We start from the raw sequence: 23,933 nt of genomic DNA, 5'->3' as shown, positions 1-23,933 counted from the left end.
CGGAGCAGAATGGAAGAACGCGACGTTGTACAAATCTGAGGAACGTAGATAGTACGAATATCGACGGTGGAATATGCGCAGGGCATCTTACGGGCTGATTTTGCGAATGATCGTCGAGCGAATGGGTGGAATAAAAATTGCGAGAAGAATATCGGCGAGGCAAACGAAATTTGCGTGCAACCAATTCGTGGAGCGGATAACATTTGCATATGTCCTTGAGAAGTGTTGGCGAAGCGAATCTGCAAGTGTTCGTGAGAATAATATTCGCGAAGAGTATTTACGAGAATAATATGTGTAATATTCGCGAGTTTAATATTCGTGAACGATATTCGTGAGAATAATATTGGCGAACAAGCGACTCGTAATGAAATATGCAAATTTCGTTAGAAAGAGATACTTACAAAATACGAGCGTAAAACTCCCAAATATTTGTAAAGCGCGGTATGTTGAAGATCAAAAGTCATCGATCTCTCTGTGCATCGTCCAATTTCAACCCGCAATATGCTTTCATATATTTTCTTCTAGCAACGATGCAAGTACAGAGATAAGATAATAGTTAGAGACATAATAAAGAATATGCTAACGATATACAAGGTTATCGCGTGACCATTGGTTATCAGTTTAAGTTTTCTTAATTTTTCTTTCTTTCCCTCTTAACCGTGCTGCGTTCTTCGGATCATTTTACACCCGATCGTGTTCTTTATTCTTAATAAATTTCTCTTTGGCTTTATCCGCGGTAGAGTTTCTCTTGGAACATGACAAATATGTTTTTGCTTGTTCAAATAAGAGCTAGAATGAAATAAAAATAGGATAAAAGCATGAATCCAAGGATTGCAGCAAGGTTAAACTATTTCTTAAAATCCCTTAAAATCTCTTACGTTGCTTATCTCAATTTTGTCGGCCATAAAACGTCGATGTAACCGGCAAATGCAGAAGCAATACACGGCAAAACAGTGTACAATACGTATATGTTACCGTAAAAGTCGGAATACGGGAAGATATTAGGATTTACCCAGGAAACCTAACACTTGCCGGTGTTCGGACATTTTTACGATAACACGTACATCGCGAGCATCACTAGAGCTGGAATAAAGGCGATCGTTCGAAACCATCACCACTGTCGTCTTCGTCGTTTAATCGAGCGCGATAGCCAAATGGAAATACGCTTTTCGGTACTTTGAACTTGTTACCAACGAGATACAAGACCGACGCTAGGGTTGAGAAATCGGATGGACAAAATGACAGTTGCAGATGATGACGATTCCAAGTGTTCCGCAACGATTGCTCTGTCCAGGCTCTAGTAATCACGCAGCAAAAGGAGAAATTAAGACTGAAAAGAGAAAAAGAAAAAGAAGAGAATATGGCGCGTAAAAGAGGAGTGATTAAAGGAGCTTCGACTTTTGACTTTCGACTTCGACTGCCTGCGTACGAAGGATCGTATTTTTCTTTTCTTTTTTTTTTTTTTTTTGTGAGAAGTGGACCAACCATTTTCGTAAACGTAACTTTCGAGATTTCATAGAGTCGATGTTTTTAGAGATGAAGGATGAAAAGAATAGTATGAAGGGTTTAGGAAGATGGAACTTTGATTGATAGAATTCGTCTTTAAGATAATACAGCCCATTGAACAATACGTAGCTTCGAGTCGATTTTCCAACTTTCCACGTATTGTGATAAAAGTGTCTTTTGCGTGATATGTTTCTATAATAACATTTCGAAAGAAAATGTGGTTTTCCACGTAATCGATAAGGGTATGTTTTACGTGGAAGAGGCTGGGTTGACGCAATGCTGGTGAACCTTGAAACGAAACTCCGCACACGCACGCTTAACTTGCATATTAGCCGAGCCGAATGATAACACTCCTGTTACTGAAACAAATTCACTCAGGACACGTTTAGCAAGGGGAGTCACGGCAATCACCGATTCGAAGACACCAGACAATCCTCAACAGACATTCATCTGCAAAACCAAATATATCGTCCTTTCTGGGCCAATATTATCTCGACCGAATTGCATTTTGGATAGGAAAATTTAATTGACCAACTTATATAAAAAATAAAACTAAAATTCTCACGGAAAAAGGGACTTAAGCGAAAAGAAGAAAGAGAGAAAGAGAGAGAGAGAGAGAGAGAGAGAGAAAAGAAAGAGAGAACTCATATAGAAAAATATGATAGGAGAATGAGGGATGGGTCAGGATTGACACGATCGCTCGCACGCATGATCGAAAGGAATAATAAAGAAAAAACGTGGAACAAGAAAGCAATCCACGGGTCGAGTCTATACGTTTTATGCATCGTCTCGTATATTTCTCATTATCCGTCGCGCCCCTTTTTTCTTCAGTTCTCTAGCAAAAAGATTCCAACAAGGCACAGACTTGGTTGCAACGACCAGCACAATCAAAAAATCGAACGTTCCGACAATCAAATATATATGTATATATACACGTATATATATATATATGAATGTACGTATATATCGTATGGATAACTGAACCATATAACGTTCGTTATACGGATATACACGTATATTCACACATGTATACATATGTATGAAATAGTAAATATATATATATATATTCATATATATATATAGATATGTATATCAACATGACAGTCAACGACATCGAGAAAAATCAACGAGGTGCGACTGATAGCACACATCCAACTGTTAGCGCGGCTTATCCACCATGTATATATTTATATATGTATGTATTCTCGTTTGCGAAGCTGCCCCTCACATACGTATAAATATATACACACCACATGTAATACAAATACAAGTACAGACAAGTGCAAGTCTTACGGCATCATATACACGTGACGTTTAAATATTAATAGATATACACAATGTGTGGATATACAGATTGGTATATATAGGCCTTTTGTTTGAGATGATTGACTTAGATTGCACTCACCATGTTATAATCATCTATTTTGCTGATAGAGCGGAGAAAGATGTTGACCTTCACATTTGTCGGCCCATCTAATACGTCGACCGGAACAGAACAAAACAAATCGATTAATTAAAAAACCAGTTACCGTGGCACCGAGATTTACATGGATTTTTTATTTATTTATTTATTTCTTATTCTTTTCTTTAATTCTTTGGTTTTAGCTCTTTTCGCTCGTTACTCGGTCGCTTCTTTCCGGCATAATTTTTTTCCTTTTTGTTTCACTTTCGAAACAGCTGTATATATGAATGAAGAAGGAAATGGTTGTCTTTTGGATCATGACTAGGAGGAACTTTTCGTTTCACGTCGTTTTCTTTCGTTTTCAAAGGAAATTCTGAAATGGTTCGCGGTTCTCGGAATTTTGATCGATCTCGCTAAAAAAAAAAAAAAGATAGAGCATTTCTTTTTTTTTCTGTTTTTCTCAGCTACTTTTCTACGTGATACTTGCTTGCCTGTAAATCGTCGTTCCTCCGGTAATATAGGACAGGCGGATGACTATGAGGTGTCATGGAGGTATGATCTATACGCATGAGAACATCCAAGCTAGCTAATCTTCCACGATGAAATGTTTCACGATGCGAGCCTCGACAATTGAATTACAAAGTAAACGAGCGGTCGAATTAGTTTATGCGACGATTCGGCGCCGTTTCGCGCCACTTGCTACGAATTATGGTGGCTTCCGTGTGTTCGATCCTCGAGATATCACAGCTTGACGAATGTTGCGAATTTTTAGCATCTTCCCAAGCTTCTTTTCTTTTTCCTTTTTTTTCTCTAAGCAATTTTTATATTTGTTTCATATAATAGTCGTTTGACGCTCGAACCTCAAGAAACTTATTAATAGATAAAAAGAGGCTGAAGAAAATGGAAAAATGATAAAAAAATTCGCAAGCCACTCTATATGAATGCTAATGGTTTCAATGGAATGATCGAGTGCACTTTGTTTTAGTTCGATCCCTCTTTTTAAATCGTTCACGCTTCTGTGTGAAAGAACGTTGAACTCGTTTAGCGTAGTCATGTCAATGATGTGGATCCTTCTTGAAAAGGTGGTCCCACTTTAGACTATAATATGTAAATTAGTCGAGTTAGTATATCGTTTAAATCTTTCGAACATATTTCTTTCTCCTGTAATAGAAATAGCAACAATTAAAATGACGATTTCTTTTTTTTTTTTTTACAGCTATCGAGTCTTACGCTACGAGTTAGAACGGTTTTCTATTTGACGATATTTAATTAGATCAAGTGTTGTACAACTTATTTTTACCATTTACGTAGCGATTGAAAGGAGCACTTTGAACGTTTCATAAAAAACGTGTTCAGTTTAAAGCTGAATCACGATGAAGGATGAAAACGTACGATTACAGTCACACATTTTAAGACGAGGAGATGCCTGATTAGATGTAACGATAATCAAATAGGTAGCGAGTGAGGTATCCCAAAATTTGACAAGACAACCTCTATAAAAATAATATCGTTGAAGCTACACTATTTTCTATGATAGCGAAGAAACAAAAATTACGTTGGAGCTTGTAAGCGTCGTAACTTGTCTCAGCGACGATACGCAACTTGTTCGAAAGAGGATTAAACGAGAGTCGAAGTCGAAACAAAAGGGGGAAAAGATCTCTTGACAATGGATGATGGACTGAACGTCTCGTGAAGGTATTCAAACGTGTAACTCGTGAGGAATGAGATGAACGATGATATCGTTTCGGTTTTTAAGCAGCTTCCAGACGGTGATAGCGAACGATTCTTGCCTCGTTTCTGTTTGCACGTTACACAGAGAAACGAAGGAGAACCATTGGAATCCGCGTTTCTCGAAACCTGTTATTCCTTTTTCCCTTCGAGAAATCTCGATCGAATGCATCCTTTGAGGAAAAGGATCTACGAAGAAGGATAAATAGAAAAGCTCGCATACATGTGTATATATACATAGAATGTTTGTTAAGCGTCGTACAAATTGAAGAACAAAGGAAACACGAAAAACATACAGAAAAAGAGATAGGAAAATATAATAAGACAAAGTATCTTGAAAAATATTCGAAAATTATTCGATAGGCTAACGTTGAAGTTTCATCAAACTTCTAAAGACCTGCTTGTTCACGATGATGAACTCGTTATTGACAAAACGAGATCTCTGTCACGATTTCGTTTTATTAACTATAATTTCACGTAATTTCCCGTAGTCGTCGTCGTCGTTTTTTGCATCGAACAACTTTGTAACTTTACAGACGCCATCACGCAGAAATCGATAGTTTTAATTAGAATTGTACCGAACGAACCGGTGATTTTCGTTTTTCAAATGGTTGAAAATTGCACACATCTGTACAACATGCTGTGCATGCCCCGCCATCGTTTAATCCCTTACTGCACTCTACTTTCTTCTTCTCTTTTAACTTTCCTTATTCTTTTCGTATTTTCTTCTTTTTTTGCAAAATATTTTAATTATTAAACTCTAATTTACATTGAAGGACACATCGACCGACGAACACACGCGTTCCTTGCTGCTACGTCGCTACTACCTCGAACGAGGAAATCGAATATGTCTCTAGTGAACCGAGATTTAATAATTATTACCTTCTATCTCTGTAATATTAAACAAAAGTGGAATTACGAGAAAATTGCGTTGAAAGTTGATGAGAAATACGCGAAGCCACGGAATATGAAACGTTTGATAATTACGACTTCGGCATTAAACGTATTTACAGTATCGATTGGCGATTAAATAATTTCTTCTACGTGCGTTGAACAAGATACAGATATACTAATCGACTGAAAATAATAAACGAAGCTTCGTAAATGCTACAAAATTCGTAAGACGGATGAAAAAATTGTTTACCTGTGCTATTTTACGGATAAGAAAAAAGGACAAAGAATTACTGCGTTCGTTAAATAGGTAGAATAAAATACGAAAGAAAGAGAATAAATAAAAAGAGCTAGTCTTTCTACGCAGACAAATCGAGAGAAAGAACACATGCGAGAAATAAAAAAGGGAATGACTCACCAGTTGAACGGATCTCGCAGTTTGAAGGAAAAGTATTCAGCCCTACTGCTATAGCACGTAGAAGACGAAATTCAGAGCAAAAACTACAAAATATCTGTCGAAACAATGACGATTATTTTAAAGAAAGTAAAATGTAGCTAAAAATTGTCCGATCTAATCGTGATAGCTGTAATTGTGGAAATTAAAAAAGCGGCGAAAGCCAGCTGAAAAGTATTTCGTTTAACATTCGATAAACACCTGGCAAGGAGCGAAGTGTCTTACAAAATTCTACGAAAATTCCTCAAAATCCCATTCTGTGCACGCTAGTTTCGCCAGTTTTTCGATTAACACCTTTAAGGGCTGGTTTTTTCAAAGAATCCTAAAGATACGACAATTTTGTTTTTGCCCCTAAAAGAGTTAACGAATGATCAAACGGAAGCGAAACGTTTAAAAATATCTAAATATTGGGAATATTCTTTGAACTTTCTTTTAAGACAGATCTAAGACAGAAGAGATAGAAACGATATTAAAGGATATTTTTTGGAAATAGCATGGTGTTAATGTAAACGCCACCATAAACGTTTTTGTTGAAAGAAAATACCCCATATTATAGATACCACCCACTTTCTTCTCTTCTTTTTTATTTTTGCAGTTTGCAGCAAATACAAAGCCGCGTTAGTGTGCGGGAAAACGAAGTTTTCTTTTTAGCGGAACTCTGAATAAAAAAACTATAGCAGCACGAAACACACCGAGTCTAGTTGACATTATGCAATAAGGGATTAAATAGAAAAATCGTTAGCGGATGTTACTTGAAATATAATCGTATGTGCAATATAAAACAACGAAGGAGGATAATAATATAATAAAACGAGTAAGGAAACGAACAAGAAATTCGAACAGAGTGTATATATTTTTGATACTGCGTGTATATCGCACCATTAGGCGAACGGCAATTTTGTCAGCATCTCAACGATTCACACGTGATACAATACTTGATAGGAAGAACGAAAAAACAAAGAATAGAAAAACCAAAACAGAGAATGCGTATGTTAAAAAAACGACAAACTCCATTAAATCATCTACGACACAATAGCGTGTGAGCGACAGTATATATGGTGTATTCTTTTTTTTTTTTTTTAATTACGCGCAGCACGACGTTATTTTAACGAATTATCTGGAATAAGATTCTGATACTTCGCCGAAGATTTTTAATATCTTTAATATTTCTTATAGTCATCTGAAAATATTAAAAATATTAAAAAGACGAGAGATACCGTATTTTCAGAATTCATACTTTTCCCTCGCGAGCGGAGAAAAATTTCTGGTCGTGCTATTCGTAACAGTTCAAGTTTCTCTTATGCATACAAAACATATGCTTGCTTAATATAACATACGAGATAATATAATAGTGGAATTAAAAAAGTTTATGATAGTGGGCCTTAAATACGCACGAGAGAGCCTGGTATAAAAGGGAGAGACAACACAAAGAGGTAAAGAGGAAACGTGTAACGTGTACGTGTGTTTCTTCTTCTTCGTTTTTCTTTCTCTTCCCAGATTTGTATATATATATATATATTGCGAGACAAAGAGCAGCTTTATATATTATAAGAATACTACGTAGAGAATTAGCAGTGAAATACGTGTGCATATGTATAATACGTTGGTTAATATGTATGTATTATCATACAAACACATAGTAAATGATATTCATTGCACGTCTAGCTACTATTCTCTGGCCAACTATAATCGAAATCTTCTCGTCTTCTAGACGTTCTAAACGTTCAAATGTCTATTCACATTCCTCGAGAGAACGACTTTCAAAGGGCTTTCAACTATAAGACTGCGGAAACATCAGTACCAGACCGTGCTATGGTATACTAGAAGGATCGAAAAATTTTGTCTATCATTAGTTGCGCTTCGATCGTAGAAAGAACTTTTTTTTGTTATGGTCGATTGACTAAGTATACTAGGAATCTCGTAGATTTGCCATCGATGTTGATAAACACGCGGGACACGAGGCTAAGTTTTCTCTGTTCATATTTTTCGTACGAGTGCTTCTTCGGAAAAAGGAACCGATATACGTCAAGTTCGTTCTTACAATTGGAAGAAAAGTGAGTCTACTAATCGGAAATCGTGCGAATATTTGGAAAAAAACGACGAACAATTATATAACAACTCCATAGTTGCTGGGATAGTCTAGCTAATCGGAGAACGACTTCTATGTGTATAATAGCATAATATATATATATCGATCTCTGTATTTATAATACATACAGATTGTACAGTCAACATTTAGTAGTACAACAATTAGTAGTATGTATATATAATAGAGGTACGTGTAGGCGTGTGTTTGTGATTTTTTAGGGCATTTGATATTTTTTTTTTTTTTTATTTAACTTACCATCGTAACGTCATCTATTTTTGAGATACTTCGAACAAATATGTTGACGCGGACAACCGCGGGCCCATCTAACATAGCAAACAGAATAAATAAAATTAATCAATCGTTGAGTAATATCAGTCGCATCGAAGGGATGTAATGAAAAAAGAAAGAAACGCTTCTCGAGCTTTCTACGCTTTCTGCGCTTCCTGCAATCAAACGGGCAAACTTTTGGAAATTATATATTCTTTTCGTCGTTAATTTATTATTAGTATTTCTCTGTACTTTATTTAATATTATTACGAACATTTATTTTTCTTCGCTTTAAGAGATTAGATTTCTTCGAAAAAGTAGTGGTGAATCGTTGATTCGAGTGATTCGTATTATTTGCTTCTTGAAAATCATCAAACTACCTTTAAGTTTCTTATGGGTCGTTATACATATACATATCGTAGTAAAAAATGAACGATAACTTTGGGGAGAGAAACAGATCGAACTAATCAATCGTAAAGCAAACTAGTGAAAATACAGATTCTTAACGAAAAGCATCAAAGAGAAGAAAAGAAGGTAGATACTAAAAAAAAAGAAGTGGAAAGAATGAGTTAAGGAATCATTTACTTGATGAATATAACATATAAGTATATCGAGAGTCTAAGAATTTTACAAGCGTTTATAAGAACTTTTCGTTCGTGTATACACAGTGTTCAAGTTATTAGCTCCGAGCGTTATTTTTTTTCTTTTTTTTTTTTGTGAGAAAAATAAAAGAAGACAAAGTTTCATTATCTCTGACATCCGAACGATAAAACAAAAACCTTATCATTGTATGTGTTTCTCACAAAGAAATGCTGACAATTAATAACGTGAACATCTTGTATATTATTTACGGATCCTTAAGAACATGGTTTTACCATTTAAAAAAACGAAGCAGTAGCAGAATTACCGTACTTAATTTTCGAGTTTAGTGGATCGAGAATAGCTGCAGGAAATTATAGCTTCCTCCTGGTTTGGATCTTCGTATATATTGAACAAGCATACGTGTAATATTACCATCTTCCTTATTAATTTTGTGTACATAATTCTTGCTGACAAGATAAAGTAACTTCTTACGCGTACAAGCGTTAAATGAAGAAGAGACCGATTAGTTTCTCGCTTCTATTCGCAAATATTCTTGACAAATATTCTTTGACAAATATTTGAACGACTACAGTTTGTAAATGAAATGTGAATTGACAGAAAATCTCAATTATTTCGCGTAATTGATGAACATTCTCAATAAATATTTAGAAAACGTTACGACTTTTGAAATATTCAAGCGAATATAGATACAAGTAAAAATCAAATCGTCTTATGCGGGTAATTCATAGAAATTTCCATAATTTCTTATTTGTGCTGTTTCGTGTAATACGTGAATATTTTTGTGAGGCAATTTGAAAAACTGAATTACGTTAAATGCTTCTGATATAACTGAGTGTTCTCTGCGTTGTTATATCGTGGGCAATCTCAACAAGTTGTTTAAGAGTTAATTTGTTGGTTGAACGAGCCAGCCGTATCGTCCTGAGCCATACAGAGTGTTTGCGTAACATTCCGCCCTACATGAACCAGGACAAGACGTCGGACACGTTGTTCCTGTAGTCAGTGTCGAGCATTCACTAATCCTTAATTTACATAATTTGCGTCAATGCTACTATTCTCAGATTAAGAAAGCATTAAGAAAAAAAAAGGATAAAACAAATAAATGCATCTTACTCGATCTTGCATTTTAAAGCGAAACGCAGAGCTACTAAAATGATTCTTCAAATCTTCGAATGTTTCTTTCGAATTTTGAAAATCATTCTATAGCGCGCGTATAAGAAGCGGCTTAGCCTTGTATTTAGCAATATGGAAATTCGACAGGGGGTTTACGTGAGCATAAAAGACTCTCGTGTTCCAGTGTCGAAAATTTGAAACAAACTCTGTACATTACTTCTGGATAGCTTTCTCTTCTGAATCGTTGTCTCTATCGAATGCATTTTGTAAAACAGAGATCGTCGACACAGTGAATCAAAAACATTCTCGTTGCTCGACGCTCTTCGAATAAATCTTTTTGACTCACTTTCCACGTACTGTTAGTTTCATTAAATTTCAATACTTTGGTTGGACGCGTTATAGACCTGTGTCTTTACACGTATACATTCTATTAATTAATTTTTCTATCGTTGAATCTCGATCATAGTCCAGACAGACTATGATAAATTTCAAATTCCAATCCTTCTCCGATTTCTCAATATCTTGACGCAGGTTGCAACTCGCGTGAAATGCATGCAGAAAATTCGCAGAACGTCGCAACCTTGTCTCAAGTATGCCTGGACGCGTCTACGGTTCGTCACGAAGCTACGTGAAACGTGTGATTTCGCCTATCGTAGAACCACTTGTCAGGACCGCCTCTGATCGGAAAATAATTCACGCATAATTGTATCGATCCTCTGTGTGTACTCACATGGTGTGACACGTTGAAAAGGTAGAACAAGTAATACCGGACGTATCCGATCGTTCGTGAACGCAATTAAACGTAGCAAAACGTAATTACTAAGTCATCAAGCACTATGAGGAACTACGAAAAACGGGGATGAAAAAGTTGGAGGGAACCTATGAGACCAAACACTCTGCCAATATAATCCTTTTCCATTTCTTTTCTCTTATCTTTCCCTCTCTCTCTCTCTCTCTCTCTCTCTCTCCTCTCGTTTCTCTTTTCTCGCTTTCCTATCCCTCTTCTCCTTTATCTTTCCATTTCGTCTCTCTTTCTCTCTTTCTCCCTTCACCTTTCATTTTACTCTCTTCGTCTCTCCCTCTGCAACAACGTCTGTGCTCCTATGTATAGCGTATAAACTGTGTATGTACATACGTGAACATCGAAGCTAGAATGCCACATGCCTGTATCTATGCTAGAGATGCTAATTGGTTTTGTGTGTGATCAGTCATTCTAAATTAAAGGGGAGAATCAATATTGTACACAGATGAAAAATAAAGGCAACGAATATTGATTAATATGTATATCTGGCTGTGTGAGAGAACGAGTGTGAGGGGGAGGCGGCAGGTGGTAATCAACAAAGTGATAGACGAGATCGATGGGAGCAGACAAGACTTTTAATCAGAATCTACGAAGGGGTCTATGGCGAGCGTCGCGCGACAGTGTTCCCAGATCGAAGGATTTATTTCGGGAAGGACACCCTCCGTGCTTAGAATCGTATATTTATACGATTGATAATCGTGAAAATACTTTCGTGGCCATTTGCCGAATACTTGTGAAGAACTATTTTTGAATAGAATTATTCGATCGAAAATGAAATATCGTTGATGGAGATAATATCTTGCACCGTCACGCTGGTACTGGTAAGATCTATTTTATTGGTTTTGGCTTCGCTCGCTTAATTTCGTTTATTGCAAATTCTAGCCAAAACCTGGTCGCCAGCGATTATCAACATTTACGTACGGCGATACAAGCCAACAATGTTTCGTTGAAGATCGAGTAATTCTGTGGGGGAAATGTCTATTCGTGTACACACGGTAAGGTAAATTACATCAAAGCCAGGCGATTTTTCAAAGATTTAAAATAACTGAATTTCCGGACAATGTTCGTACGTATGACTGTAACCACAGTGCATCAGCAAAGATTGCTTTCCCGATTATTACAGAAAGAGAAAGAAAGATTTTTCCTAATGTTCCGATTAATGCAAACTTCCTTTTGCGATCGATTAGACGTAATGCGATTCCAGCAGGAGGGTAAACCCGACAGAGGTCTCATGCGAATTTCTAACGACTGTTCCTTCGTACCATTAGCAATTCGTATATCGTACTGGAATCTTATTCATTGGCGTATATAAATGGAAGATTTCCACACGACTGTAGAATTCGATTCCAATCGAAATTTACCATTTCAATTCGAATAGGTCGTATGATAGAATTTTCGCGCCACTCTGTGAAATTAAAAAGATTTCCTCTATTCGAATTGTAATGAGTTGCATGAAAAACTTATCGGATGATGATTCTTCGTTTCGAATTTCATACGATTCTCCGTTAAATTGAAACAGATTTTCGCATAATTCTCTGTCGAATTAAAAGATTCTGTTCGAATTAAAAAAAAAACCTTCTATTCGAATTAAGATGTTCTATTGGAGTCGTGAAAAATCGCACGCAGGATCAACAATTAGGATTCCTTATCGGATTTTCTCTGTCGAATTAACACGCAATTCCCAGAAAAATTCTTATAAAATCTGGCATCACTGGCAAGAAACGGATAGTGTTGACATAATAATGAATGGTAACGGAGAAGGGACAAGATGCTGGCCTGCTGCCATTGTTATGGTCGCCGTTCGCGTAAATGCTGAGGCCTTGTTCAACAATCTTTTCTTCTTTTCTTTTGTACGTTCTTTACTTTTTTCTTTTCTTTTCTTTTCTTCTTTTTTTTTGTGTGGGTTCTCGTTTTGCTTCTGAAATTGATTATCGAGACTCTAAGACCTACATTGCGCCTACTTTTAATCATTGCAAGCAACAGAAAAATAAGGAAACAGTACCCGCCAAGAGAGAAATGGCATTGCACCGCGTTGTAAAGATTTTTGGATTGGTTTAATGTATACTTACCATCTTGATGTCACTAATTGTCGCAATGCTTCGCACAAACAGGTTTACCCGGACAATGGCCGGCCCATCTAAGGGCAAAAACAATAGAGCCCCCTTTTAGTCAGTCAATTTTTTTTTTTCGTGTCTTACAATACTCTACTGGAATAGTTTTGTCTTTTTATTTGTTTCGTTTTTTTTTTTTGTAATTTACTTTCGTTTACCAGAAATTTGTTCATTTTCTTGAGTGTTCTTTTCGTTTCTCTTTTTTCCGAATTTCCTACGAGTGGCCGTGTTACTTTCTTTCGTAAGGGTTGTCGGGGTAAAGGGGACAGAGTAGGGGGAAAATTAGACGAAAATCCTCAATCGCTTTTTCGAACCATCTCCTCGTGTAGACTTCGTGTAAGTTGTCCTAATCGCTGTCGATAATCGTCTAGATATCGGACAGATTAAAGATTTCTTTAATCCTGGGATTGTAGTCATTTCGTATGTTCTACACATTGTGGCTAGATACACACATATACGGGAACATTTATACCAAAGTAGGCTTGTTTCATTTTTATCGAGAATTCGGATGTGCTCGTGTAACAAGTAGAAAATGTACACGGTGTATAGGTCTCTACTACGGATTAAGGGATTAAATGTCTAGAACGTTCGGAAGCTACGGGCAAAGTGCTGTGACACAGATACCAAAACAGATTTGGTAATCGGACTCTCACATTAAAAATAGATCGTCATGTATGCAGACTGTTTCATGAGATTTCCAAAGAAATTTCAATGATATTTACTTAGAGAAATATTATCAAAGTTCTTGCAATATCAGCAGCAATATTGTAAAACTATTATATTATTAAGATAACGAAAGCTGATTGTCAAAATAAAACTCCATCGCTCTTACATTGGGTGTAGTAAAAGTACGCTTGTTTAACGTCCACTGTGTAGTCTCGATGATTTATAATTGAAAGAAATTATGAATTTTCCTTAAAAATTCCATACGTTCGAAGATATTTTATTATATGTTGTTTCGCAATGGTAAACATTTATCTGCTAGAATTATCGAATTTTTATTCGCGCTACATGAAACAGCCTGTCGGTATATGTAACTACGATAAATTATAAACGTGTAATTATCTGCCCCAATTTACTTCGAACCTTTTATCTACTTAGACGCATTAGCTGTTTTATCTATTCCTCGTGTTTAATTACATAACAGTATCAGCATATACACGGAACGAACTCCGCTGTTAAAACATTTCGTTTATTCTTTTGGATTACGTTAATTGTTTCGTCGTAAGTTACTCGATCCATCGTAAGAATATAGATAGAATTGCTATCTTACCTTCGCTTGCCATTTGAGTAAACCCGATAAACTGTTCCCATTTCGTTCTGTTTTCCTTTGCTCGAGTACGGTACAAGAAGCAATCGTGTAACAATGATTAACAAGCAGACGGTTGTGTTTCTCAGTCATAGCTACCAGCTGAAACGAAATCTTTCCCTGTTTCTAATTAGAAACTCGTCTGTGGCTGTAAATTGGTGTGGCCGCAAAAAGAAAAAAAAAAAAAGAAAAAAGAAAAGAGAAAAAAGAAAGAGAAACAGGAAAAAAAAGGAAAACCGCTGCTCTCTAAATATGCTGTCTGATGGTAAAGAGAAAAGAAAGGGCAACGAGTACATCTGGAAATGGTAGAGAAAGAAGAAAAAAAAAAAGAAACCCTCGTGACACAACATGAACCTCGAGGCGGTACGAAGTCGACTGTAATTATCGACGATATACTATACTTTCTCTGACCTATCGAACAATAGGAATTCGCGGTCCAATTTTCCGAGGCGTTCAATGCCATTGTCTGAAATTCTACACGGTGTTTTGTACAGAGTAGACAGTTACGCGAGATGGAATATGTTCCGGGCGCATAATTAGGACTAATCGAACTTAGCTCGCAACGTGATTCGCTGGTAGGAATTTAGAACGTTGGAAATTCCAGCGAGGAAGAGAATTACGGCTAATAGAGAGACTGTGAAGAGTAATCGAAAAATTTCCCATAACCTGGATACCGATACCTGTTAACCCTGTTACATCAATTTTTGTCCAATTGTAGTTTTCTATCGTCGAACGACTATTTAATTCCGAGTTAAATATGAAAGAATCGTCGTTATGCTTCTCGTTTCGGTTTCGAAGCGTTTAAAATTTGTATTCTTTTATTTTCCTGAGACGAGAGATAAAAATTCGTATATCATAGTAGGATCGTAATTTCATTCTCACAAAGTAATCGTATGAAATAGAATGTTATTCTCGTCAGACTGTAATGATAGAATTCCAAATAAACTTTATGCCAAATATTTGTGCAAATCGTTTGTTTCTCTGGATAGAAATATTGCAGAAATACGTCCTTAGGCTGTTACGTAATTTAGAAATGAAAGGGTTGACAAGTATCTGCTTCAATTGAATTAAATAAATCCGTAAAGATTTATTATGAATAAAACAAAAGAATCACTCAGGATGCTATTCAATAAACGTAGATTTTAACGAATCAGTCAAAATTTCAACTATCCTTAAAAGAAAAAAAGTTATGTTCAAGGAGAGTAGGACAACTTTTATTAGTTTGACGTAGTCCACGTTTGTATCAGTATTAAAATGGTTAAAAGCTTCACTGCAACTGAAAGAACAAATTTCTTTAGCAGGAAACTCATAGTAAAATTTGTAGAAGTATTAAAACGATAAAAAGGAAACTAAAATGGAACTAATGATAAAGACACAACAAGCGACTCTTTTTCAGATACTATCATGTATGCATGTCGTGTATACATATGAATAGAGGTATCTTGTCTACATTTCCATCCACTTCATTCGCATAAGAAAGACAAAATATAAACAGAAAAATATATGTAAATAATAAACCTTCGGTTGCCCAAGTGTCATCATCCCTTTTTCTCCTAGCAAGGTAGCATCATCCCCCTGCCCATCTCTCCTCTCCTTCTCCACTCCATCATCATCTCCATTTTTAATATCTTCGCGATATGGAAATTTGGCAGATTACCACCGTACACTACTTTGCATTCAAATTTCTTTGGAAAAAGAAAAATAAATGAATATATAAACATATTGATCTCCTGTCTTGTTCTGTCAGATAAGCGAAAGGCTACGTGAAATACGTCATGCTGCGACTGTCATCTTACACAGAAGCAAAATTGATCTCTGTGTTCTCCTCGCGTTGTTTCTTCAACGTGACTTGTACATTTTCAATAAATCCTGGTGCAGCACGATAGATATTCTATTTTATCGTTATCAAAAGTTTCAGCATTTTAAATTACCGTTTTTGAAATATTGTTTTGAAATTTTGACGAGTTACAAGTATTCTTATTTTTCAGAAATATACTGAGACAATGTCAGCTCTATAGACATAGCGTTTTAATATTATTAGTTAGGAAAGTATACATTTTAGTCTAATAAACGTATCGTCGTTTCTCTTTCATTTTTAAGGAACAAAGCCTGAGTCTTTCGATTTCAGATTTCAGGAATTTTCCAGTAAGAAATTATAACAAATATGTAATAATAATTATTAAACGTTGTTACATAAAAAGTGAAATAGAAACGAATGTAAATCGATTAGACAAAAAATGTACCTTCTATTCTTCTGTACTTTCCTAATCTGTGATTTTCAAACACTCTGTATTGAGAATACGAGTATCAGTGTCTGAAAATATGCTCTTCATAAAATTACTTACAACGATTATCAAAACGATCTTCCAAAGGGATAAAGTTACATAAAAGTATCTCGAATGTTAATAGAAATCTAAATTTTCGTTCTTATTTTCTGACATACGTGGGTGCCCTACCAGCTATGTTTACCTAAAACATTTTCCTTATTTCAAATAATACGTGAACATATTACTTGTGAGAGTTATAGGATTGAAGAAGAAACATGCTGACGGCAATCGTTTCTTTACAGATGACGTAAAGCGGATCCGGAGAACAATCTTGATTTTTTAAATGCAGTAGTAACAGTATCATATGTGTGTGTTCCCATAGAAAATGCGACAGATTTTAAAAAGCAAACTCTCAAAAGAAGATTGCTAACAACTCCAGTATCTTCGTTCGTCTCATTATTTGAAAATTCTGAATACATTCATCCTACGCTACATTCGTCCCAGAACTCATGTAAAATTTATTTTAAGAAAGAAAATTCACCTTCGGATTTATAAAAAAGAAAAAGCCAATTGCCACTGGTATCATGTATTTTGTTCGACCATATAACTTTGAAACATGACATGTTCCCCTATTATTTGAAGCAACGTAGATATTAACTCAACGAGGTTGTTAACTCGTCAAGAATAAAATAGATCACTTATGCCAATTATTCGAAGAATTTCATTGCTCTATCTATAGGAAGATGTTCCTAGAAACTTGATAGAATTTCCACATATGCATTCTCTACTACATAGAAGCCAGTGTCCGTATGTGTATGAACACGATTCGTTTACATGATCTGGTACTCGCTGTCACGGAATGACAACGGATCGTGTGCCAGCTCGTCGTTGACCATTGCTACCGGTATCGATTCCAACAAAAGTCGTGTTCGTGGACGCATTTTGTTTCCCCCATCCGCTGCAAAACTCGTCACGCCTGCAATTTGTCGGCACACTGCCAACGGGGATGTTACCTCGAATACAGTAGCTTGTTCCTCTTTGACACGTTTACTTCTTAAAACGTTTTACGTGCTTCGCCGGGTGTAAAGCCTATAACGACCCCCATGAATACGTGTCCTCGACTGCGGATACGTTTTCATTCGATCTTTCATTCGATCTTTCCCTCTTTTTCATATCGTTGTATATATATATATATATATATTTTTTCTATTTCTTTCTTTGAGTAGTGACAACTATGCCTGTTAGTAAGAATTGTGCAAATCAACAGCAGATTATAGTTAAACATGAAATTTTGCGGAATCGAGCTCTGTCCGAGGCATGTCGTTGGTTTGCTAGACGAGTGACACGACTAATTGGGAGAAAAATAAATTTTGAAACGGTTGAGATGAAAAGTTTCAAGTAGAAAATGATTAATTTACGAGAAGAGCCAATTACTTTGCAATGAAAATATTTATCAGCCTCCAGTAAAGTATTATTTATCTATATCGCTCGCTGAAAAAAGGATTAAAAGCTTATTTTATGAAATATGATATCCTTGTTAAATGGTATATTGATTGGATAATTGTGGCACTTCCATTCTAGTAAATAGTTCAATTTCACAATTAATTCTCACGGATAGGAATCTCAAATGCGTCGCTCTACTAGCAAACCGATAACATGGGTTTAGATTATTCAGAATCGCTAACAAGTGCCTCACAGTGCAGCTCGAGTATTGATTAGTTTGAAAAATTCTCTCTCTATATATATATATACACACATAGGAATATATATATACATAGGAAACGAGAACTAAATGAAACTTTAGTTTGAGGAAAGAAATTAACATTCAGATTGCACGAATTTAGAATATGCAAAATTTTGGAGGCGTCTCGATAAAAAAAAAAAATGTTTCACAAAAATAATAAGATTCATATACATTATAATTCGAAACTCTCTGTTCGCTAGTCCTATTAAAGTAACAGGATATCCTATTAAAGTAATATACGCGTTGGTATATACGTAAGAATGTTTCAAACACTTGTTCTAACTTTTCAAATCATTTGCAAGTTGCTCTACAAAAACGTGGAGTATTTAATGACGATTAGAATAGCGCATTAATTAATCCTTGATTTCGTAGAAAAAATATCAGCTAGATAACCAGTTGCAGGGCTCTTGATCAGATTAGAGTATCATAGAATTTCATTTAGAACTGTTGTAAGCGGTACAGCTGACAAAACGAATTACCCTTTTATCCGAGGCTTATTCAAGCTAAACTTTTAGGCTTCATTGTCTTCTTAATCGTATCCGACTTCTTTATGACAATGTTGGTATAATTGGTCGATTTTTCTCTTTTTTTCTTTTGGTAAGGAAGACTGGAAGGAATAATGGACGTAAAAAAAGAACATTCATATATTCACCTGTTCCATTTTCTCCACTGGGCCGTATACGCGCGTCGTACCGTCCTGGTCCTAGAATGTCGTCTAACACTTCCTTCTCCTTTTCCCGGAAATTCACCACCTTTTTCTGCATCTGCGCACATCTGCAATCATAATAAGAAATATATAAATAACATCTTTTTTACACTCTATCGTCTTGCTACTTGTTTTGAATTCTTTTGTTCTTCTAGACATCAATACGTAGAATGCGCATTTTGATGCGTTTTTTATACTTTCATGAACATAATTAAAGAAACGGAATGTAAATAGCAATTTTCTTCCTATATTAAATACTATAATAAATACTCTACTTTGGTTATCTTGTATATTTTATATAATATATCTGAGGTGGATTAAACATGTAGGTATATTTAATAATGCAACGAGTGGATGAAATTGTAATAGTAGATCACAGAAAGGATAACAATTCAACTATGTCGTAAGGAACACGTTCATATATTTGTATTGACGAACTTATTGCAAAAAAATTCGAAGTTATATTTGTTATGTAACTCCACTTGAAGATTACCAGTAACGGCAATAACAATCTGTCCGCTGCTCGTTTGTCTTTAGACCTTGGTACAACTTTGGTACAGTAACATGGTGTCACTACATATCTATCTTATATATTTTTGCATATTATACGCATCGTGTGCATTCTTGCACCTTCAAATTTTCCACAAGTGCTTAAAACTCTATAATTTATTTACGTATGAAAACTTGAAATTTATAATTATAAATTATAGTATTGACTGATCTATTCAGAATTTTGTTCATTTCTCTAGACACCAAATTGATGCAAAATTTATATTTCAACCCTTGGAAGTAACAGATTTAATTGATTGCATAATCTTATCTTCATTCAGACTTTTGTTGTTTTTCTGGACCTCGAATTGATAATAAAATTTAAATTTCAGCAGCTGGAATTTGTCATTAAAAGTTGAAAATTTGATTCTGATCGCGAATAGCTTAAACGTTGCTCGCTGGAACTTCCTGTACAATAATTTATTAACCAATAATATTATTAAATTGACAGATTACAGTTATTTTTCCAAAGTATTTAGTTTGTTTATTAAATGTGAGATATCGATTCCTGCGATTAGAAGCTTGAATGATGAAGAATGGATGAGAAACGTACCTTGATAGATGTAGCAAGAATGTTAGTAACACCAATAACTTCAATACTCCAGGCCACATTGCGGCAGCCTGTAATGCAGAAATAAATCATTGTTTAATGCTACAAGAGAATTTAACTCGTTAATGAAAGTCGACGTTTACGTTTTTATTCGTGATTAAAATATGGTCTAATAGGTTAAATGGCAATAATTCTGACAAAAGAAATATTTGAACCGATAAAATAATTCCTATGCATGTTTTCTACTTTTGAATCCCCTTAGGGAAAACTTATTAAAACGAAGAAAAAATTTTATATTATCTTTAATTCGATCGGAAAATATAAATATTTCGATTTCTAATTTTTATTAGGAATTTATACGAGCCACGTAGAAGTCTAACTGACTGACTCTGTCGAAGTTAATCATTTAGTTTCTGGAAAATTAGACATACGTATGTCTATTCTAATACCGAAATTAGGAAATTTTCTGTAAATGCGTCTGTCTAGCTTGGCTTCTAATTGCCTCGTATAAACTCAATCGGGAATGTTTTTGGCCCGGTTTTAACAAGAATTTTAAATTAACTTCATCTTAAAATATTCAACAAAATTTAATATATGCATCGGTTCGAACACGGTTCGCGCGCAATAAAAGTATACATCAACGGGTTATCAGTTTTATCCCACAAATACGCAGAGTCATGAATATATTATTATGTTTATAAATATCCGTAATTTAGCTCTATGAGCGCACTAAAATTTATTATATCCCGATGGAGCAACTAAAAATCGAATAATTTCCAGAAAATAGACGCGATGAAATTTGCCGATTTGAAGCGAAGCCAAGTTATAGAGACATATGTACACGTAGCTGTAAACATGATAAACGACCGTCGGACAGGAATTACGATACTATGTTGGAAGCTTTTAACAGAGATTGGATCAGGAAATCTCAGAAAATGTGTACTGCTACCGATTAACTATCCAACGTCTGACTGTTGCTCAACGCTTGAGAATCAATTTTTATTTCCCGAAATTATCACACTATTGAAGTTTCAATGTTCAATTAATCAGGACTTTGAATATTTTTTTAGAACACCATAAAACGATTGGCCGAACAAATCAGGCATTGTATTGGAATCACACGATACACATAAGACGCTCTAACTTTGTTTAAACACTTAAAAATCCTGCGACTACATTTCACAGCAATATAATAGGATTAGCAATTTATAAGGATATTTTCCCCAAGAAGAATGGGGATTATTTGAAAATCAGGGAAGGGAACAGAAACTCGTATATATTTGAAGAACTGGACATTGCCTGACTTTGCGCGGACCGATTCTACTGGGCGAGCGTCTGGCCGCACACTGACCTACTACACTGCCAGACGCCGTAAGTGACCATACAGTTAAGGCAGCTTTGTTTTTCAACCGTGCCACCCTGCCTGTGTATACGCTGTTTTACTTGATCGATGTTTTCCTCGCCGTTCAAACACGCATAAAATCGTAACGGCGTTGATCACCGTCGAATGTAAACGGTTCGATAATTCGAGGAGAAAACAACGACGAACTTTCGAAAACAGGCACGTATCGTTAATCAGTAAACAGCTTAAAAAAAAAAAAAACGAACATGCCTATAGATTTTTCATGAAGTGAAAAACCTCGTTCTCGATCATCGAATCCATTTGAAATTCCATTCCATGAAAATCGCTTAATTAATAATTAGGTTCGGCGATAAATAAGGTGAGAGGGAAAGCAGGAGATTTTATTAACTGAAAATCGGTTAATTAATAATTAGTCTTTACGTAGTAAACGTCGGAAGAGAGAAAGTGACAAAGGTGGGTTTGACCGAGCACGAAAAATGGATTTTCATTAAGAGAATCGACGAAACTATGAATTATCCGGCATGTAATTAATGTTATCTTGGAAATTGGACGAATTCGTGAATTCCATGTTATTTATTATATATCATCGAACTCTCTTGATCTTGGGAAAAGAATAAATAGAACGGGTCTATTGAACAATACGATGTATCGCGCGTTCCATTTAATTACGCAAATCGCGCGAGAAGCTGAAAGTTGAAAGCGACAACAGGATACGCGAAAGGCAAATGATTGCTGCGAACGGTACTCCATACGAATTAGGTCAGCATCGGATGTGTATATAGTATACGTGTGTTGTGTATATATACATATACATATACGTAAGCATGTGTATATATATATATACACACATATATGTAAGTGTGTGTATGTGTGTACACGTATGCGCGGAACGTGTTTGTATTGCTGCTTCTCGAGAGCGCTTAAGCAAGAGTGTGAATAAATTTCTTTATCAAACAAATCCTGGATACATGGACGTGTTTTTAAGTAATTGCTTTCCCTCCGTTGCTAAACACCTCCATCTGGCGTTAATTTTAATCAAGTAAAATACGCTCGACTTGTTCCGCTCGACACATTTCATCTCACTTTACAAGTTTTACGAAACCGTCGTGTAAAAGAGTGGTGAAAAAAATGTTGTTCCATTTCATATGGGAAATATTTCATATAGAAAGTAGTTGATCTCCTATTTCTTCTTTTTCTTGTTTCTCGGTTACGCGTCTTTTCAAGTTGCACGTAATAGCCAGGGATGAAACGTGTAACGAGGCATCCCCAGTGACGCCACCGAAAGAGGGTGTACGATAACGAGTTAGTCATTAGTTGGCGATAACAAAGCAAGCCTATGTTTTTCTTAGCGACTAGACAACCAACATTCATGCAGAAGTCGAGGGATCCATATCTGTGTTACGCACAATCCCCACCACGAGCTCCATCTCGTTTCGCTATTCTATCTAAGCCTGTCTATATTCCCCCGTCTTCCTTGTCAATCTTTCTGTTGACCTATACTACGACCTCAATTGACCACCAGACCAGATTGAACTCTGCTCGCCGATTTTTCTATCAATTTCGTTTGTTCTGGCTTCGACTCGATCCCTTTCACAAAAAAGGATGATGATCAAGCAGAAATTTCAACGTTCACATCGGTCCAGCCACGGTCAATCGTAAAATAAATTAATACGGTAGTACATGGTGATTAATGAGGATAATCGGTCGAAATGCATTTGAGGGAGACGTCTGGAATGTTTGGCCGTGGGTGGTGGCCCCGAATCGTTGCTGCACACAACACTCTGGATACGTTTGCAAGTTGTCATTACCCGGTATTAATTTAGAGTCTAAACGAAACGATACGATATGAGAAAAGAGAAAAGTCGTAGTTACCTGGAGAAGCTGATAATCCTAGGCAATGAGGGCTCCGTGATGCAGTGATACTGGCATGGCGCTTTCTGGTACGACACTGGAACTGTACTCGACTCGTGAAGTGTCCTACCTCGGAAGGTTCGTCTCCTGGACTGCCACCGTTCAGAAACCTACATACACTCACACCTACTACCTGGTTGCTGGCACGCTATTGATCCTGGCCCAGACACCCGTCGACCCACGCAGACGCTTAGCGTTGCCGCGTCGCTTTAGCAACATGACGTCATTCGACTCCCCAAACCCAGTACCGCAACGGAGCTAGTATGATGCATCGTCCTTTTCTTCCTTCGTTTCGTACGGTTACCATCACGAGCGTTACTAATTCTCGCCTAACATGTCCCACCGTCCGTCCGACACTCGTACCTCTTCTACTTCCAAATACCATAATTTTCAACATGACCGCATCAATTGACATGTTCACACGTACCGGTAGAATCATATATTATTACCGCAGACAAGGGTTTCCATATTCTTCTCCCAAATGTTTCCTGACCATTTCCAAAGTGCACGTTATCGACGATCAGACCTATTCACCAGAATTTCATGAAAAGAATACTTTCGTTCGATCAAT

General features: G+C 36.1%; 1 protein-coding gene across 13 annotated transcripts in view; it reads right to left on the bottom strand.

Moving 5' to 3' along the window:
- Nucleotides 1–23,522, bottom strand: part of Gluclalpha (glycine receptor alpha 1) — a 36,188-nt gene extending 12,666 nt beyond the window's left edge. Inside the window, exons 1-5 of one of the 13 annotated variants that reach the window (XM_072014155.1) lie at nt 20,520–20,982; nt 20,232–20,281; nt 20,092–20,159; nt 18,936–19,057; nt 12,922–12,989 (exon numbers count right to left, since the gene is read on the bottom strand). In XM_072014155.1, coding sequence (XP_071870256.1) covers nt 12,922–12,989; nt 18,936–19,057; nt 20,092–20,150 — 249 coding nt within the window. In that variant the 5' untranslated portion in view covers nt 20,151–20,159; nt 20,232–20,281; nt 20,520–20,982. Of the gene's footprint in view, nt 1–2,911; nt 2,980–8,325; nt 8,396–12,921; nt 12,990–18,935; nt 19,058–20,091; nt 20,160–20,231; nt 20,384–20,519; nt 20,983–23,323 lie in introns of those variants that run through there. The other 12 variants (XM_072014151.2, XM_072014152.2, XM_072014153.2 and 9 more) reach the window with 12 other exon arrangements.
- Nucleotides 23,523–23,933: the final 411 nt, after the last annotated feature.

Source organism: Bombus fervidus, chromosome 12, assembly GCF_041682495.2.
Source record: "Bombus fervidus isolate BK054 chromosome 12, iyBomFerv1, whole genome shotgun sequence".
NCBI lineage: Eukaryota > Metazoa > Arthropoda > Insecta > Hymenoptera > Apidae > Bombus > Bombus fervidus.
This window is presented reverse-complemented; position numbering and strand designations above follow the sequence as displayed.